Source organism: Aythya ferina (assembly GCF_964211825.1).
Source record: "Aythya ferina genome assembly, chromosome: 9".
Taxonomy (NCBI): Eukaryota; Metazoa; Chordata; class Aves; order Anseriformes; family Anatidae; genus Aythya; species Aythya ferina.
In genome coordinates, this window is record NC_140305.1 from 14,964,103 (window position 1) to 14,984,866 (window position 20,764).

At 41.3% G+C, this 20,764-nt stretch overlaps 1 protein-coding gene across 7 annotated transcripts in view; it reads right to left on the reverse strand.

The window, feature by feature from the left end:
* The window catches only part of LOC311441093 (glypican-5-like), a 410,588-nt gene that overhangs the window by 69,758 nt on the left and 320,066 nt on the right, over positions 1 to 20,764 (reverse strand). The window contains exon 9 of one of the 7 annotated variants that reach the window (XM_084528740.1): positions 9,996 to 10,319. The exons of the other annotated variants lie outside the window; for them this stretch is intronic. Coding sequence (XP_084384866.1) covers positions 10,270 to 10,319 — 50 coding nt within the window. The 3' untranslated portion in view covers positions 9,996 to 10,269. Of the gene's footprint in view, positions 1 to 9,995; positions 10,320 to 20,764 lie in introns of those variants that run through there. 7 annotated transcript variants of the gene reach the window in all.

Here is a 20,764-nt window from a genome sequence, read left to right on the forward strand (position 1 = left end):
GTCAGCTTCAGGGCCAAACGAGGTGGTGAATGGAGCCAAGTCCAGTTGGAGGCCAGTCACTAGTGGCGTCCCCCAGGGCTCGGTGCTGGGGCCGGTCCTCTTTAATATCTTCATCGATGATCTGGACGAGGGCATCGAGTGCACCCTCAGTAAGTTCGCAGATGACACCAAGTTAGGTGCGTGTGTCGATCTGCTTGAGGGTAGGAAAGCTCTGCAGGAGGATCTGGATAGGCTGCACCGATGGGCTGAGGTCAACTGCATGAAGTTCAACAAGGCCAAGTGCCGGGTCCTGCACCTGGGGCGCAATAACCCCAAGCAGAGCTACAGGCGGGGAGAGGAATGGTTGGAAAGCTGCCAGGCAGAGAAGGACCTGGGAGTGATGGTGGACAGTCGGCTGAATATGAGCCAGCAGTGTGCTCAGGTGGCCAAGAAGGCCAACGGCATCCTGGCTTTTATTAGGAACAGCGTGACCAGCAGGGCTAGGGAGGTGATCGTCCCCCTGTACTCAGCTCTGGTGAGGCCGCACCTCGAGTACTGTGTTCAGTTTTGGGCCCCTCGCTACAAGAAGGACATCGAGGTGCTTGAGCGGGTGCAGAGAAGGGCGACGAAGCTGGTGAGGGGCCTGGAGAACAAGTCCTACGAGGAGCGGCTGAGGGAGCTGGGCTTGTTCAGCCTGGAGAAGAGGAGGCTCAGGGGCGACCTTATCGCTCTTTTTAGGTACCTCAAGGGAGGCTGTAGTGAGGTGGGGGTTGGCCTGTTCTCCCACGTGCCTGGTGACAGGACGAGGGGGAATGGGTTTAAGTTGAGCCAGGGGAGTTTTAGGCTAGATGTTAGGAAGAACTTCTTCACTGAAAGGGTTGTGAGGCACTGGAACAGGCTGCCCAGGGAAGTGGTGGAGTCACCATCCTTGGAAGTCTTCAAAAGACGCTTAGATGTAGAGCTTAGGGATATGGTTTAGTGGAGGGCTGTTAGCGTTAGGTTGGAGGTTGGACTCGATGACCTTGAGGTCTCTTCCAACCTAGAAAATTCTGTGATTCTGTGATTCTGTGATTCAGCAAGTGGCCCAGCTCCGGTGGCTCCAACCACGTCTGAGGGCCCAGGCAGGAGCTGGAAGTGGGTTGCAGGGCCCACAGCCAGGGCAGGTGGGATGGGTCCCAGGCCAGGCCGCACAGAGCACTTAGTAAGGGCTGCTGGTGCCTGCGGGGTCCCGACAAGCAGCTGTCCTACTGAGAGAAGCTGTAGAATTCATGTGAGAGGATCGTGGCTCTGTAGGGGCTCACAGACAGCCAGAGTCACACAGAAGACTGACAGCACCAAGGGATAGGAGCTCACTCTGGATCTGACTGGAGAAAAAGACCACCCCAAGTGAATGTCAGAAATAAGCAGAACATCTGCAAACAACGGAGAAGAGGATGGGTCAGTACATTCTGGCAATCAAGGACTGTGTGAGATACCAAAGTCCACCTGAGACTCAATAAATATAGGAAAACACATGGCAAAAATGTTCTGCAGCTGTGTATGTAAAAAGAGAACAGTGAAACAGAAGAGGAGCTGCGATACTGCTGACAGGGATGAAATATGAAAGATAATCTAGATCACAACTAAATAAATGTGTCACTTCAGTTTTAAATCAGGATGAAAGTATTGGAGATGGGAGAAAATTTAAGAGCACTACTGGGAATGAGGATAGGGAAACGAAGCCATCTCAGGTAAAAGCAGAACTCCAAGAGTCCCAAGGCACTAGGGCTGTGTGAAAATTAATCTTCAGGGGAAAACTCTGAAAACCCAGAAAAGTGCAGGAGAGCATCAAGTAGCGAGGACTCTGACAACTCCATCAGATGGGTCTTGATACCATAAAAGCAGGAAATACTAAACATGGTACCTGTGCTTAGGAGTGAGACAGAAGGGGAGACAGGCAGCTGAAGGCCATCAGCTGCCTTCAGGGGTGCTTGCAGGGTTGGGGCCTGTTTTGCAGCTGTGAACGTCAGATGAGGAAGTGAACGGAAAATGCTTCTGAAGTTAACACAGAAATATCAAAGGCAGATCCTTCCTTTGATGATAAAAAGATCTATTCTAACTGGATCTAGAAACCAACATTTGGTATGATGCCAAATTTGGCATTACTAATCAAGATAGAAAAAAAAGGACATGCATACAGAAATTTAAAAAGGGGTAAAGATAGGTTGAAAGGTGGGGAACAATAGGTAACACGGTACGGAGGACTACTGAGTACTGGAATAAAGGAAAAAACTCTCAAAGGTCTCAGTATTATTTTTCATTAAAAAATCTGGACTCTGAACCTAGCACTTAATGACCTGGAGGCAGAAGACACTGCCAGTACAGCAAAGCATCAGAACCTCAGACTAGATGATCTCAAAAAGAGGATTCAAAGGAGTAGGGTGGAAATAAAATACCAAGTTTTAATAAAATAAGAAATGCATGGATGAATTTCTGCTATGAGGTGGAGGGGTCATCAGCTCCAAGTACCACCTACAAAAAAAGACTGGATAAATGAGATGGTAACAGAACAAAAGAGTTAATACAGGAGAGAAAAGCTCATCTTATAGAAGGAGACTAAAGAACAGCTTACATAACGTGTCATAAAGTTTGTATGGAAAAGGGGTGAGACTTTCTTCATGCAAAGGTCAAGAGACAAGGACAAGGTGGGGAGAAAAACACTATGAAAAGACCAGTGCTGGAACAAGATGACTGGCAAAGCCAGCTGAGAACAGATTTTGGAAACATCGGGAAAAGGTGACTCAAAGTCCCAGTACTGCACAGTGAGATTTTCAGGGTGAGGTAAACAGTGGAGATTCTCCTCTTTTCAGGCCTCCACAGCAGTTATGAATCCCCCAAACAAAAGGCTAAATGGCAATTTATATTTAGAAAGCTACAAAAAGATCTTACAGACTCCTAAGTAATAAGGTATTTTAATTATAGGCCAGTGACACTGTAAATAACCTAAGTTACGTACAAAACCTCTCATAAGAGTGGGGTTCCTGGTTCTGGTCTTTGCTCCAAGAAGCACTCTGCCACAGGCAGGATAACCACTGTCACACCCCACTGTATGCAGACCAGGTTGCTTTGGGGTGTATTTAGGTTTTTCCTTGTACAACATAACCTGGGAGCAATATAGTGCAAAAATAAACATGGGGTTACGGGTTGACTCTGGAATTGAACTTGCTCTGTCAATGACCAGTGCTGGACTTTCTAACAACACGACGTTAGAAAATATTTTTGCCCATATAAAATGCAGAAGGATGCTCTAATGCTGGGACAGAAGATAAGCTCCATGGAGAGAAGCTGAATTAATTTCATTGTACTGCACAGAAAACTACACAAGGGATACTATTATACAAAAGAATTATTCCTTATCTAATTTGTGCACACCCGAAGGATTGTGTCCAGTGCCTGCAGACAACACGTCTAGGTATAACATTAACACACTATCCAAGACGCACACCTTATACCATGCTGAAATGGAGTACATTTTCACTGGGGCCATAATTCCACTAGAGAATCCACTTTTATAGAGAAATCAATTTTTCACTTTCATAGCCATGTTTAAGTATTGTGATAGCCTTTATGATAGCTTTCTCAATATTAAAAATACAACATCAAATATGACAGAGCAATAAAGATGACACTTGACACTTATGAATATGATGGTAAATGAAGCAGGGAGGTCTGTTGTATTTTTATTTTTTTTTTTTTTAAGATGAACTGATACACTGCAGCTCATTTTATGGGGCTGACTCCCTGGCAGTGCTGCTTTTCTCTACTTTTTTTTTTTTTTTTTTTTCTCTTTCATAGGCTTACCAGTGCTGATTTTGTTCTTGGTTGCTGTCAGGTGTCTTAGAGAAGGGAGAAGAAAAGCAAGGAGGTGCAGGATGATTCCTGTTATTGCATCTGGCACTCTAGGGACAGTTTGGCAACTCCTTTTAATTAAACAAGTGTTACTTTTTAAAGTTTGAGAAATCTGAGCTGGTAATATGCAGCTGGGAAAGCAAACAGAAATCAGTTCAGCTGATAAGCACATGTCGAAGATGGGTGAAAGGAGGAAATGAAATAGAATCCCACATGAATGCAAACATGCAAAATGGCTGGGGTATGTGCGCATGTGTGAGCACACGTGCACACAGTGACAGGCCAGCGAGGGCAAGGGCTGCAGATCCATGAGGATCTGTAAAATGCACTCCTCAGAAAGCTGTTTGGTTAAGAGGCAGAGGAACAGGTGATTTGGAGGCATGAACCCATTTCTGATAGGACATCACCTGATACCACACCACGCTGAGCAGCAGACCGAACATGGGATTTGCCTCACAGCTGGCAGCACCCAAGCCTGCTCCCTCGGAACAGAACACCTCTCCCCCTTCAAACCAGACAAGCAGCAGGAAAATCCATCCCTGATGCACAACAGCTTTGTCCTAATCACTCCCTGGTGCCCATGCCCCACACTTGGCCGTGGTGGGTTTTGCTGCCACTGGTGCCAGCAGGGTACGAGATGGGGGAGCTGGCACCAAATGCTGGAGCGTGAGGGGTTTCCTTCCACTGCACACCTCCAGGATTCACAAACTGGAATCTTTCAAACTGAGGGAGAGGATGGTGTCTGGAGGATGTTGCAAAGATATTTCTGATTGGCAATGAAGGCTTGCAGAGAATTAGCAGGGAATTAGGCTCAAATAGAGTTACTGCGACCGAACGTGGTCCTACGTGTGATCTGGTTGCAGCACTTCCAGGAAGCGGTGCCTGATGAGCACGGAGGTCAGCCCAGCCAGGGAACACGGGGCTGTGCATGGCCAGCAAAGAGGCAGCGGGTGCTGCCTGCAGAGCTGCTGCCAAGGGAGATCTGACCAGCCAGGAGCAGCGCTTCCATGGGGATGCACGACAGCATGGACCAGCCTCACTGCAGGAGCGGTACTGGGACACCAGCCGTCCTATTGCTGTCCCGAGCCCCAGTGGAACACATTCTTTTCTACCAATAAAAATGCCAATATCTAAATCACGAGGCACTGAGCTTCTGAGACACAGCCAGAAAACCAGTAGTTAACTTTTATCCCCATAAGCAATACTGAGGGAATGTTAATAAAGAACAGAGAGCAACAGCCTGAAGTTTCACAGCTAAAATAAAAGCCTTTCCTTCTGCAGCATTCCTCTGCCCTCCCCTTGCCCATTCCTCTGCAGCAATCGCTGTCCCACTGCCTGCAGCCAGCTCTCCTGAGGAGGATCTGCTCTGCAGAGCACCTGCTCCAGCACCGCACCGATGGGAGGCTTCTGACATCTGAACACACACCGGGATCGCAGAAGTGCCCAAGAATTGCAGGGAAAACTAAGGGATTTTCAATAACAAATAGATTCTTGGACTCTAGACATTGTGAGAAGAGATCATTGTACTAAGCTTTTTGTGAGGAAAAAAAAGTATATATATATATTCAAAAAACAACAAACAAACAAACAAACAACAAACTCAAGCTCTTTATCCCCTAAAAATTAAGAAAATTAAAACTATACTGATATTTATTCCCATAGCACAAAAAAGAGCATATAGAATGAGAAAATACACTGAATTTTAAACATTTCTAAGCAGTTAAACCATCTTAAATTGAGGTTGTTCACATATTATCATCTTTAAAAATGGATTTTTTTTTTTTATATTTCACTAAATCTGACTGTTTCATTTCTCAGTCAGAATTGCTAATCGGGAAGATGTGATAGAATCTGCTAAATCTCAAGAGTGCTAAGATATGAAGGGCCTTTAGCAGTGGTAACAGGTAATTAAGTTTGTTATGATTTTCTATATATTCTGCAGCAGAAAATCTGATTGTTCTTTTGGCAAGGGGCCATGTCTGCTTGCCTTCAAAGATGGCCTGTTCTAAATTTTCAAAGAAATATTATTTAAAGTTGGAGGTAATTTTATTTTAATATAGCACATAATACCAATGTGTGTTCTTCATTACATGTACCAATTAATTTTTTTGCTAATGTACTACTGTACTCAAAACTTGTGTGATATTTTAATACATACTCAAAGAAAAGATGAAAACACTGACAGCAGGTACGTAGTTGAAGTTAACCGAGATGACAGGTCCTGGGGAGCTGCATTAACATCTTGGCATGCTAATAGTCTGCAATTTTTGACAGACTGTAGTAAAGGGAAGATTTGGATTTGTAAAAGAAGCAAACTTAGCAGATATTTTTCTTTTTATTAGTATTTCTCACAACTACCCATGAGAAATGACAAGAAGCAATGTCTGTGGGAGTTCTCCACAGATTTCTTATTAGTTGCCAGGTGAAGGAGCGTGTTATTTTGGGAAGGAATAATGTGTTCTGGGGCTCCAGTCTTATCCAGTGCTGGAGAAAATGTAAACCCTTTGTAATACTGTTTGGGGACAGTTCAACACTGAATTAGACCTACCCTGTGGATCTAAAAATGCCTTTGGTGTTTAATACCCCTAGCCTTTCTAAGGCGCTCCTCTGAAACTCTTATTAGTCAGCTCAAAGATGATGTATTTAATTAAACAGAAATATAACCACACCATCCCCCCCAATAGCCTGGATAGTTTCAAGCACTATTCAAAATAAAGCCATCCTCAGTACAATTAATCCACAGATGCACACACATCTGGTTCTGGCCATGAGAACAGATCATTTTCTCCCTCAAGAAACTGTCAAAACTGAAGCCCTCAAGAAACCCCTAACCACATGCATCTCCCCACTTCCTGGGATTTACTCCTAACATTATTTTACAAGCTATTAGATCAAACAGGAAACAAAGATGACTGCAGCCATGTAGCTATTTTACTGTGCACACAGCTGTTTTACCAGCTACACCATACTACAAGTATCTGATCGATTCTCATGTAGAGGCCTTGTAAATTTATATGCACAATTTGGATTTCTGGCAAACAGTTCCTATTGTCTATTGTGAAATGATACTTTTGTTCTGGTCGGTTGCAGTATTTGTGTCTCTAAATCTAACGTATACATTAACAATAAGTCAAATAAAATATCGCCCCAGTGTAATTCTAATCTGTAATTATTTAATTCCATCACATTTTCATGTTTTTCATTAAAAGAGTATTCAAATATTGTATGACTTAACAATCAAATTAAAACTATCCATAACTTATGACAACTAGTTTTCCTTAACACTGAGTAACAAACGTGCATTACCTCAACCTAGGGAAGAATGTGAAGAGTATTAAAATGGTATCTCCAAGAAAAAGGTGTGCTGATTCATCAGCTATTACATTACCACATACTGTCTGAGAGTTTAGCAGTCACACATTTGATGACGGGCATTTTAAGGCATTAACACCGGGCTCTTCTCTATAAATTCTTTTCAGGACAAATCTCCTTAAGCTCATAATATCTTAACACCTTCCAAGAACAAAAGCCTTACATTCTAAGACGGCAGCGCTCACGTGGTCTGTCTATAACACGGTTATGATAACCAAGAATTATACAAGACCCCAGGAGAAAACAGATTACACATCTGCTTATTTTGCAAACCGAAGGTATGGAGACATGCTGTTGCAGGCAGTTGTGAGCTTATCCTGCCATGCTTCACACCAACTCATTACTGGGTTTAACACAGCTGTGACTGCATGCTATTAAGCCTTGCTGAGGGCTGTGATCACTAGATCAGGATCACTAATGCCATACTAGTGAGGCTATGTGGGAGCAGAGTACAGGGACACCGAGCTCGCATCTGCTTTCCAATGACGTGCTTGCTGACATGCCCTGGATCTCTGATCTTGCAAACCATTCCTCACAGCACTTACCCCTTGCCCTTGCTATGCTGGCAGACCTGCCCAAGGAGCAGGCGTACATCCATGCTGAGATTTGCCTTGCAGCTCAGAGAAGGGCACAGATACATGGCCTGTTCCTGCAAATGAAAGAGGCCACTCCCAAAGAAGAGATTAGCAGGGGAAAGCCTTTTGTCTCAGAAGTTAATTGATGACCACATCCCAAATCTCAGTAATCAATGAGATGTGTGATGCATGAATAAAATAAAAGCAGAGAACCTGAACACTTGCTAGGGAAGAAATTTTATTTTTTTACTATTTACCTTCTAAACTTGTTAGCATTTATCTAGTTTCAAACAGCTATGGCCAGCACAGAAAAGGGATCATCGTGAAGATTTAACACTAAGGTTCTTCCAGGGAAACATATCAGAAGTAATCCCCACAAAAATCAATGCACATGACCGCAAAAAAGAAGAAAGAAGCCCTAAGCAAAGATATGCCTGTTCCAATGTTCAAGCCTTCTTTGTGGCATCAGTAAAATATAAACCAGGATCCTGGTTTTTAATAGTCTGCTGCTCTTTAAAAATTACAGTATTAAAGTAGTGTGTAGAATAGATAAGTCTGTTTAAAAAGAATACATATAGAAGTAAGAGACTGATTACATAAAATAGAAGTAGTGATGGATTACATTGCCCTCATCAATATCAGCACAATGTAAAGGATTTGAAATCAATGGTTTGATTTTTAAAAAGATGCAGGGAGTTTGCACATGGCTAGTCACAAGTATTATACTTTACATAAATGCTTTACAAATGGTGACAGAGTAATTATAGTACTGGGAAATGGCTACTATCTCTCTGCTCTGCATTTTATAGACTAAATAGAAATTTCATGCATATTGGATACACTTGTGTTAGTTCAATTCATTTTTTCAATATCCTTTTATCAGGTGAGAATAATATAGATTCTAAATTACTATTCAAATGTTACCTCTATTTTATCATGAGTTACATTTTTAATAAAATGCAACTTTACTTGAAGCATACACAATGTTTGCATAACCTGTGGAAGAAAATTGTCCTCCAGGAATTTATAATTTTCTTATTTCTTACAAGACCTTCTTTTGGTATTTTGTGTAGATTGATGGTTTTTTAGTGCATTTATACAGATATAATAATATTTTCCACGGTTGCATATTTGTTTCTTTAAAGAGCAGGCTTCTTCATAGTTTGCAATATATTTCCATACAGTTTGCAAAAACGTTTGTTATTTATATGCAGTTTAAAAATTTCATTTCAATTCTACTTTGATACAATACACTTCCAATTTTTGTTGTGACGCAGATTATGCAAATTTTCTTGACAAAGAGTACGCACACTGATTTTCAAGTAGGAAGTTCAGCTGACAGTACTTAGGCTTCTGCATTAAATCAAAAGAACTGTGATTTTTTACTCTCATGTCTGGACATTGATGTCTCGTTTTTTGGGGATTAATGGGGAGACTCCCACCGGGCATTCCCTGGCGATGCATTTGGGTATGATACCGAACTGCTGTTGTGTCCCCATTAGTGTCACGCACCTGTTTCATTTACTGACAAGCTGTCAAGATCTGTTGAGATGTCACAGGACCTTGGAATATGATTAAAGCGCTTTTTTTGATAAAGCTCTTTCCAGTTCACGATATCCATGCGGCGTTTACGTCAAGTGAGTCAAAGTGTTCTAACACTCTGGAGACAGCAGCTTCCTGCCCAGCCAGGTAGCACTGCACATCCAGCAGTCGCTGGGGACAAGAGCTGCTCACCCTCAGTCCCTGCCTTCAGTGGGATCTGACACGCTGCTCACAAGCGCAGGAGCCCCCTCCAAGCACAAAAGAAGCCAGCAGGAAGCAGGCTTTTCCAGGAAACCCCCACATTCCCCATCTCACCGGATCAGGAGGCCCCAGGGGACACCACACACCAGGGAGTGTTCCCAGGGGCACAAGTGTCTGCGTGTTTGAGCAAGAGAAGGAAAGAGAGAGGTCCAGGTCCCCGAGGACATGCGGGTGCAGTGGCTGGCCTTGGACAGGTGGGATTCCTGCGAAGCTGCTGCTTTCCTGACCAGGCAACACTGTGCACTCAGCGCTGCCAGGAGTAATGTCACGCCTGTGGTGGTGCCCATCAGCGGAGCTGCTCTGCAACTGCCTGGAGAGGCTTCCACATTCAAGCTGAAAGCGATTCGAAGGCATTGCTACACCCACAAGCCCTTGTTGATGCCCAGTTTTTCCTCAGCTGTGGAAAAACAGTCCCAGGCAGAGCCCAGCCCAATTTCATACCTCAGATGACACCCGGAGGGCTGGGGAGGCAGATCTGTGCTCACCACCACAAGGATGGTGGTGACCCTGTCCTGGTGCCACTGGGGACAGCTGGGGGAGGCAGCAGCAGCCTTGCCTGCAGCCTGGACAAACGGACAGCCTTAGGAGAGCTGAACAGGAATGCCGTGTGCCCCCAGCCGAGGAGAGGAGGAGCGGAGCAGAAAACTGGCCCTCAGGGGCAAGCCAAGAGACTTACGGGACCGATTCCCCCACCTAGGTCCACTGGAAGGAACACAAGTTCAGCAGTTACCTACCAGAGCACCACGTACAACTGACTATGTTCTGCACACCACAGGTTCAAAACAATACAGGCCCTAAGGTTTTACTAAAAAAAAAAAAAAAAAAGTGTCTATGAAAAGAAACATAAAAAACTAACTTTCAGTGAACCTGAGCGGTTGGTCGCTTTCAAAAATAATCATTTTCAAAATGTGCGAATGTAATTTGAATATTTCAATTCCCAGGACTATTATGCAAAGCCTTTTTATGATGAGTGATAAAAATGTTCCAGCTTGGCTACAATTATACTGAACTGCTGTAAGGGGATTCTGTAGCTAAACTTGAAGTGGGACAGCATCCCAGTTTTGACAGTGGGCTTTAGTCGCAATAGCTGATTTTGAGATGCTGCCATGAGCTCTGTAAATTACATAAACCAGGATATGAGCAAAAGACAGTGTCACTTCACCCAAACTCTTTAACACTGCCATTTGCTGTGTGTTGGCACAGGCCAGGCCTCACTGTTGCCCTTCATCCTGAGCAGGAATTTTCCAGGCAGCCTCTCAGGCACAAGCATTGCTGCTGGGGGACACTGATGCACAGCATGGCTGTGGCTGCAGGATGTGACCCTTCAGTCGTTGCTCAAATTTTGATCTTTTAAGTCAAAGGCAACATTCCCAGTTTACTGGGTCAGAATTAGAGCAAACTCCACATCTCAGTGTGATTTTATTATTATTTTTCCTTTATTCCTTCTTCTGATTTCTGTAATATAATGCTATTAAATCAAGAAGATTTTTTCTGCCTAGAAATATCGAAATAGCAAGCTTATTAGATGGCTTTAACAACTCTGATTTTTATTTTTTTTTGTAGGTAGCAAAATATTCCAGCTTGAATCTGTATTTTCCCTTTTGTATTTAAAAAACAAAACAAAACAAACAAACAAAAAAAACAACTCAAATTAATGTTCTTCCATTTGTATATGTAACCAAATGTTTCTGTTTTGGAAAATGATACCTTTTCAATCTCTCTCTCTCTTTTTTTTTTTTTTTTTTTGGAAGAAAACTGCATTTCCCCCATCAGCTCTAATGCTTCCATTGTGTAGGAGATTTATCCTGATAGAGTTTAGCCCTGGGCGCTGTGCCTCCCCTAGCACGTTGTTCAGGTTACTGCAAATGTTCTTTGTGCTGGCTTTAGTCGTAACAGCGTACAGCATGTGCTGCAGCAGTATACATATTTAAACAGGCTGTTCCTTTACAAGCACATGTTCAAAAGATTTTATCTAATCAAATTTTAAATAGGAAATTACTTGTCTGACTTCACATCAGAAAGCTATTCCTTTCCCTACTGCTCGAGATTGGATTATTAGGACTTCACTACTAAACGGTCAGCGGTGTGTCTGAGTCACCAGTCTTAATTTTGGGCTATAAATATCAGATGATGATTTATTACTTGGCAGTTTCAATACTGCAATGGCAAACTCTTTAATCTCTTTAATTTGAGATGAATGGCAAACAGTTTTGAAAGCTGAGAATTTCTGAGGTTCTCTGTACAAATAATGGATAAGCCTTGGCTATGCACAACGTGGAATCTCACCCTCTTAATCAATTTATTTCAATGTCCCTACTTTCGAAGGATACAAAGGATTATTCAATCCCCATACTGATATAATCTTGCCTATCTTTGAATTAACTGCTAACTGTAGGCAACAATTCAATGGTAAATAGGCTGTAACTGGGATTTTGAGAATGTTTAATGATTTTTGCAGCTAAATTGAATGACATTTGAAAGAATAGTTATTACCCTCATAAGCTGTCTGGAGCATCACTTTGACATGCATGCTTTGTCTAGACTCCAGGTAAGAATTTACAATCTGCACAGTGCCAGAAATCATACTATCTACTGTTCAAAAGGAGATATTTGCTCACTGGAACATACAGATATTGCTTTCACCTTTTCCAAAATGCTAATTGTGCTTCTTCTAAACAGTACCAGACTTCTGGGTCTCACCCATGTCTGGGGAGTGCTGCTACCCTGGTAGCCCAGGTAGATAAAGCATGTTTAGATCAAGAACACACATCCTCTCAGAATGCACTACAATAGGGAATGGACTTAAGTTTCACCAAAAAGAAGACTAATTTGCAGTAATTGACGGAAATATTTATTTAGGAGGTAAACCTAATGAGTCAGAAGATACCTCAACAGGTAAAGAAAAAAATATCTCTTAATTTCAAAATATTATTTAATCAAATTTAAAGTTTGGTTGGTTCCTTATGGACATTTTATTTCAGAGGTATTTCAAAGTTGGCTTAACAAACTATTAGACATTCGGAGAAGGACAAGCACAATAGGGGGGCTAAGAGACTGATTAAAGAAGGAAGGCTAAACAATGTTAGAAAAACTGCATAAATCCTCAAAGACAAGAAGAAAAGGAGAGAAACTTCTTTCTGATTGTGATATTCAGGAACCTGAACTAGAAATAGAAATGTTATTCAGTAAAAAAACAAAACAAAACAAAACACCCTTCTGACAGGAATATGCATAAGGGACAATTAATTCAATGAGGCAAATGGAGAAACTAGACCAAAACCAACATTGTAAGAAGTGCTGTAGGATCCTGTATCCAGCTGGCTTTCCATCACTGCCAGCTATGATGAAGATCCTCAGTAATCCAAAATTTAGAGACTTCACCCTGTTTGCACAGATTCACTCTCCCCACTCCAGGATGTTCTATAGAAACAATCAGGTTTCTAGCTTCATTGTTCTGCAGTTCCTGGGTTTGGGATTAGCAGACGGCATTATGGCCTCCTTGAATCTGCACAATATCTGAATATGCCTGTGAAAGGTGTCAGCTGCCCTGTCCGTCCTGGGAAGTGTTAAATTTCAGGGAAATACTACCTGACTGTTATCAGGATAGATGGGCAGAAATAAATACTCTTAAATCCAGGAAACCAGAGACACTGGGGTAAATCAGATGCAAAATCACCTACTGAGGAACAATGTGTCTAATCTTTGAACTCTTTTCAAGGAAGGTATTTAACTACGTGCAAGATCTTCAGCTGGTTTAAGTTATTATATGTACCTTGATCTCAAGTCAGCCAGAACTAGCCTCATAAATTCATGATCCTGTTCATACGTCACATACTTCAGCCTGAAGTTCTCTTTTCTTAGAGTAAAATGAATATAGCTCTCAGTACATTTGTACTGTGCCCTCTGTTACTATGAAACTAAACTGTGCTTTCTTTCAGGGTATCGTTTTGATCCTAAATTTCTCAGCTGGTACGTTCTGATGGCATATCTGTTGGCTTCAGGCACCGCAGCACTCTTTTAAGGAGTATTATTGTAGCTTAAAATGGACAATCAAGGAATATAAAACCTCTAAATGTATACCTGATGTATTCTAGGCATTTTCTCCTTAAAAGAAAACACAAAACACCCCCAAGAAACATTGGTTTAAGAGAGGAAGGGAGAAAAAACAAAGCAAAGCAATTCCTTTCCTCCTTTAAAAGAACAGCAACCTCTTAGGCTTTCCTTATGAATCATAAAATAAGGCAAGGTGGCAGCAGGGAGAAACAGAAACGATTTCATTCGTCAGTGACTTCAAGTTCTATTTCCACTGCCAAACAGCTGCGCTATCTGCCTTTCACTTGTACGCAATGAGAGATGACAGGCTTTTTCTTCGAGACTTTAAGGTTGTGGTAGTTCCTAACCTTACCTTAACTAACCTGGAATAATTTACCTTTGGAATAGACAAGATCCTAGCTTTGCTTTTTCTGTCTACCTTCCTCGAACAGAAGTATTATTTTTCCTCCAGATATCCCCAGGTGGGAATATGGCTTCTTACAGCTACAGTTCTGGATACTACCAAAACCCTAAAACAAAATAGCATGACAAGTACCTCAAAAGAGGGAGTGAGGTTTAAGCGGGACAGCTGTTTCCTTTATTTAGTTCCTCATGCTCCTTCTCATTGGCATGCAAGGGCTGCAAGAGGAAGAAAGGCATGCCTGGCTGCAGCACGTGGGATGGCACTGACACTGCTGCCGCTGAGCTCTGATCAGTTAAGTGTTCCCCTGTGTGGGATGAAGACTAATCTGCAGGTGAAGAACATTTTCCTTAGGCTTGCAGGATTGTTTTTTTTTTTTTTTTTTTTTTTTTAAAAACGTACAGCATAATGGCATTAGCATTTTAAACGGCACTTCCATTAAGTTATACGAGTTATCTATTTTGAAGTAATTTGAAGGACCTTTCATTGTTAACTCCTCTTAATTAATTTTGGCTTTATGGCATTTGGGGGGCAAATTGCCTTAGCCTTCACATTTATCCCATCACCACTTGGCGTGACTGAGATATTACAGCTCTTAAGTGAATTTCTTGTCAGAAGGATCTAAATCACACAGCTCATGAGACTCATCTGAGGAGGGTAGTTTTCACTCTCCATTTAGCTTGGCCTCTAAACTCTGGGTGCCATTCTGGGGCTTGCAAATGACTTCTACAGAAACAGGCACTACCAGCATGGGATCAAAGTCTCTACCTGCTGACTGCTCTTGGCCTGGAGCAAGAAGTATGTTCTGCTCCATATGATTAGTAAGGCTATTTTTCTTGGAAGCCTGTCTTTCTTATAAGTCTAGTCATCACATACTGAACTGCCTCTTTTCGTCCATGCTCTATGCAGTCTGACTAAGCTGTTCCCATTTGTGATATTTTTGTTTTAAGAAGTTCATTTTATTAAAACATGTGAGTGAGAATTCAGAAGTAAATCAGATCAGTTAGTTTTCAATTCAGGGCTGTTTTCAAAACTCATCTCAGAAAAGTACGTATGCATAGACTTGCTACTGTGGAAAGTAACTAGATAAAATACTGCTGACAAGGTTAGCAAAAATGTGCTGTAATAAGTGCTTTCATCGGACACATATTACTGGTAATATTTTTAATGGAAAGTTAGTAAAAGCATGTTACCCTTCAGTGATCTACAATGCAATCTCTGATGACTGCTTACACATAACTACTGCGAACAAGTAAGCTCCACATGTCTTTATCTCGAGCTCTCCGATGTTTAATTTCCCCTCACAGAACAGCACACATTTGAAGGCTTTATGCCCTAAGTAACTAAAATGACTTTTAATAAAACCCTTTTAAGATACTAAAGTGATCAAAAATGTGCTGTGACTTACATTTCACTAGCAAAATGGTAAAACTACATTTCCCAAATTACCTTTTTATCTCTTTGAAGGCAGCAAAGGTGGCACCAAAGTTTTCCCAGTGTCACAGAGCTGGCACTCAGTCTGTTACTCCTCTAGCTGGCATTCTGATTAGCAGTAGGAAAAATTCCTACAGGGGACATGGTTATCTGGTCATGCACAACGAGATCTATACGCTCTGGCAAAAACTCCTGTCTTGTACGGATCTGAGCAGGCGAACCAGTGGCACTGGGGAAGTCTCTCACCCCAGTTCTAGGAGTAAAAACTTGAAGGAACCAAAATTCCTTTCATTTACACCTCAAACTGTCATGTAAATGTGAGGAAGGATTAAGAATGATTATACTTTTCTTCTCATATGCATTTCAGTTTAAATTATACTGTGTAATGAAGGAGACTAAAATGACACACAATATTTTATCTGAGTCAGTAGAATATAAAAGATTTAACAAAGATCTGGGACAGAGAAGTGGGAAAACCTTTTTTCTTTCTCCCCTCCAAATGCTCTCTCTTCCTATTCCCTTCTCAGGACCCCTCTCTGCTGCCTGCAGAGCCTGTCTGCAGAGGACGGAGCTGCCTGGGAAGTCACTGCCACCCAAAGCAATGCTTAGCATAGTGTGCCCATGAGATAGCAGTGCAATAGCACCACGCGTTATAAGTGACTCATCTCAATACCATATCCTATCCAGTTCACTCAGCATTAACCAAAATCTGTACTTCTCACCCTGACTATCCAGGTGCTTCTTGGTTTTTATTTGTTTCCATGCCTCTTATCAAACTCCATCTCTGCAACACACCTCAAAGTGGAAACTTTGTGGCTGTGGATCGATGCCGTTCTTCTCCCCACATGTGCCAAACACCCACTGACACAGCTCATGCTGCTGTAGGCAAAGGCCCATCTCTATCTACCACCTCAAATGACAAAAATACAGTACTGAAACTGCTGAGTTTTCTTAAAAATCCATCTTAAATGATAGCTTAAATTGTTATTATACTGTTTTGTAGATGGAATGTGGCATTTACGCTGAGAGCAATATATATAGGAATTTCTAGGATCTCTAAAAACAAAGCCATAGATAAAATGTCTCGCACAACAAAGGATGTAGAAAAACGGCTATGCAAGGCTGTGAGATGGGGATGAGGCACGACAGGGAGATTTCTCTAGGCAGGAGGATGGAGACGCTGAAAATGCCATATTTCTGCAAGCTAGGATCATCTGTGAAGGGAGTGAAGATGCATGGTGATGAGAACTTGATGAGCGTGGCTGACTGCCAGCAGATATTATGATCTCAGAATATTGATGTTTTGTACTAATAATTACAAAATCAGCAGCTGTACAATTACATATTTGGATAAATACAAGTGTAAGTGCATCCTGTAACATGGTGAATGGAAATAATGCATGATTAAAATGACAGCTCATACAGTAATATTTATGCCCAGAAAAGACAAAGAAATAGGGATAACGAGAACGTAATAAAGGGTAAAATAATCTTGACAGTCAAAAAGAAAAACAAACTCATAATGAACACATTCCTGAGCAAAGAGAAGAATACAGTAACTTTCCATAGCTGTTGAGAGCAGATACATATCAGACAGAAAACATCAAGAAAAAAGAAATTATGTCTACACTTAAAAAAGGACAAAAACAACCCTACTCTTATGACCTGAAGAAAAGATCTACAATTAGGATAATCTCTTTTGGTACTCTACCTAGAGCAGTAAGATACACTAAACCTATGAATTGTCTAAATAGCCACGAATAAAGCCAGGGGTTGGAACCACGTAATCTAAATGTGCTAACAAAGTAAATTTGTTCTAGGATCCCACTTGAGCACTGAAATGGGAGAAGCAGCAGGATGTTCTACTGAGAGATGTTTAAAATTGGAGAATACTTACTAAAGGGAGGGACCTTCATGAAGGAATTAGAAGTACAGAATAAAATTTTTATTGGGATTACATAAGCATTTGGCAAAAATTCTCAGTAATAAAGAGCATTTGACACATAGCCATTTTCAAAGTCTGCCTGGGGTGTCATACGATGTGTTTGTTTATTGAATGCCTGCACTGACAGATATGTTTTGAAAGGACTGTTGAAAATCTGCTGTGCCTAAGGGTCAGTGCTGGTCAGGCACTTCTTGTTATTTCCTGGAAACTCATTGCTTTTAGGATGGGGACATACAAAAAGCTCATCTTTGTGTGGAGCACACAGCCGGCCAGGAGAAAGGTAAATCCCTGCTTCTGTTTCCCAAAGATCTGAAACTTCAAGGCATTTCACAAGGGGTGTATTTAACATATGCCTTTCTGAGAGCTGAGATTTTTTTTTTCCCAGAGATAGATGATACCCATGGAGGAGCAAGGGTGAATTTGATGCTAAGACTGCAATTTGTGCATATCAGACTTCTGGCTTTTCTTATTCTGTTCAATGGAGAATGGATGCAAGGACAAACGAAAACAGATGTCCTCCTTAACCTGTGCTGTTTGTCTGCCTTGCCAGCATGTGGACAGCTGTAGTCCCACACTCGCTAAATCTCCTGTGACTTTTCACAACATTATTTCAGGCTTCTCTAGAACGAAGATTGGATTAATTTCTGTCTTACCAGATACGTGAAACAAACAGCATCATCTAAAGTACAAGCTAGCTGAGCAAGCCTCGTGATACCTGTGTCCTCCCTATCTGCAGACAGGTATGCATATGCAGCCATGCCAAGAAGCAGTTTCAACACAAGCTTTCTTTGACATAACGCTCTGCAACTTTCACAGGGCTCTTTTTAAAAGAGCTCTATTAAGGTGACTTTGGGCTTGTGCTAAACCACATCCCTGCCTGTGGTCTAACCATTTCTTCTAAACTCTGTTTCATGGAAAATCACCAGACAATTTCCCTGAACAGAGGTCTATTGTTGGTAGTCACTGCCTGGATCAGGTCTCATGACAACGCACAGCTGTGCAGCACAGCTGGGAATGGGAAATCCCCTGCACTAGCTTCCTTCCCACTTTTCACTGAACAGACCAAAGCATTTCTTTTCCTTTCCTTTAAACAGAGGAGAGGCAGGATACAATGTGAATGTGTCTCTGTTCCACCTTTTCATAAACTGCAGGATGCTAATCCCTCTCCTAGTAAACCTCCAACGGCTTGCTCCTTCAGGGCGCTGAGCCATCCTTGCTCTTCACACCACCAAGCACCCGTCACAGTCCAGTAGGGATTAAAGAATAAGTCTTACATCATTCTGTGACTCCTTTTGTGATGAAGTTCACACAGGACTGCACTTACATGATCACACACTGCTAATTCAGACTGAGATACTGCTTTGCACTTCTGCCTAGAAACCTGCAGTACTGAAGCAGTCCAAATTGCAGAGCAACTTCCCCATCCGCGTTCGAGATTTCTATGGCTTGCTTTCCTCTTCTTAAATCTCTCCTAGCAAAGCTTTGTTCAAAGATGATTAACAGATGTTGTCATTAAAAGGTTGGTACTTGCCAACAAAAACCACATGGATCTGCTTGAGAAACATTGCTGTTTCGACAGCTTTCCCCAAGAAGGGATAGTTGTGGTAATTGGTAAGGCCTGAAAGAATATGACATGCTAAAATACCTTCTACCATACAAACTGTCCCAAGACAGCTGGTTTCTTGAGAATTTGTCTTTGTATAATATCATTTGGATAAACACATGTGATACAGAATAGATAATTAAGCACATTAGTATTACAAGAGTAAGTGGTGGTCCTTTTTTTTGATAACAATGAATTTGTCTAGGAAAGACTTACTTGTAACAAAAGCAAACAAAAAGCAGGAAGTAATAGGTACATATCTGAACTGAAGACATGAAATGCAGACTGATACACAGAAACAATTCTTGAAGGCTAGGTGATAAACCAAAAGGACAGGTTTTTAATATCCATTGCAAGATGAGCTGAAATACAGAGACGGCAAACACCTCACCCCACCAAAAAGGAGGGGGGAGAAACTTGCAAAGAGCCTGGCTGAAATGTACAAGCACAGAACCACCTCTCTCTTTAGCTACCTGCTAGACAGTGAAATATAAAGCCAACAAGGAAGACTCTCTATCAGCTATTTGGAAAAAAATAATTGGGGAGATGGGAATATACCCTGTCCAGGGGGGTCTTTTAACAGTTCTGAACTAAAATCTTTTGAAGACGGCAGCCTGGATACTGGTAACACTCCTAGCAAGTGTCAAAGAAAAAGTAAATTTTTTTTTGGAAGGTGGAAAGGAGTAAGTGTTCAGTATGTTTTCAGAAAATATTTAAAACCTTTCCAAATCATTTGAAATGCTCCAAGCAGGACTCTGAACACATAAACTGTAAATCTCATTTTCGTATAGGTTTCAAATGAATGACAGAGGCAGTGTATTTTTACTAGATTCTAAATTGAGTATTTTAGCGGTTGATATTTAAATCATTTTCTCTCTTTTCTCTTTTCCATGAACGTGTTGTTAAATACATGACTGCTCTGCCGAAAAGCCTATATTTTGAGAGGGTTTCTCTTCCTTTCTTATTGCTTTTGTTCTACCATGTGACTGCAAGCTACAACATTCGCTGATGAGATTGGTGGCACTCTACAGCTACTATTTACATCTCATCCAAACCTGCTGTAGCCAGTAAGAATATTCCCACTGATTTTATGTAGTTTCAAATCAGAGTTTTACTTCTGATTTAGCTTTAGCTTCAATTGATGTCTCTATTTACTGTGCACTTCAAGCAAGCAAGGAACAGTCAATGCTGTCATGTTCCACTTCCACAAAATAATGGTCAGATGCAATTGTCAGGTTTTAAGTTTAGGAAATACAACACATCCACAGGCTGTACAATTAGAAACACGATCTTACGGACATGCAGCAAGAGGAAATACAACTAATGAGATGTTTGTTTATTTCTTTAACATTCTATTAGAGCAAAGAATCTCTATAATGAGATTATTCCGTTTTATCTCTTAATTGTATCCAGATACGCCAAACATATTTACTGCTAGTGGCTTGTATGCAGTACAATATTTTAAAGCTAATTATGAAACAGCAGTACTACCGTCACACGATAAAATACTTATTTTTACTGTTATGAATCAACACCATTTTCTAAAATTAATTGTAATTACTTTTTAAATTGGAAATAAACCCTGCTAACTCTGAAACAGCTAGTCATATAATTCTTCTAAATCCAGGATGATATCAACATAGAATATTTTATTTAAATAGACTGGAAAAAAAAAAGTAAAAAAAGACATTATGCAGTTCCTATATTTGCCA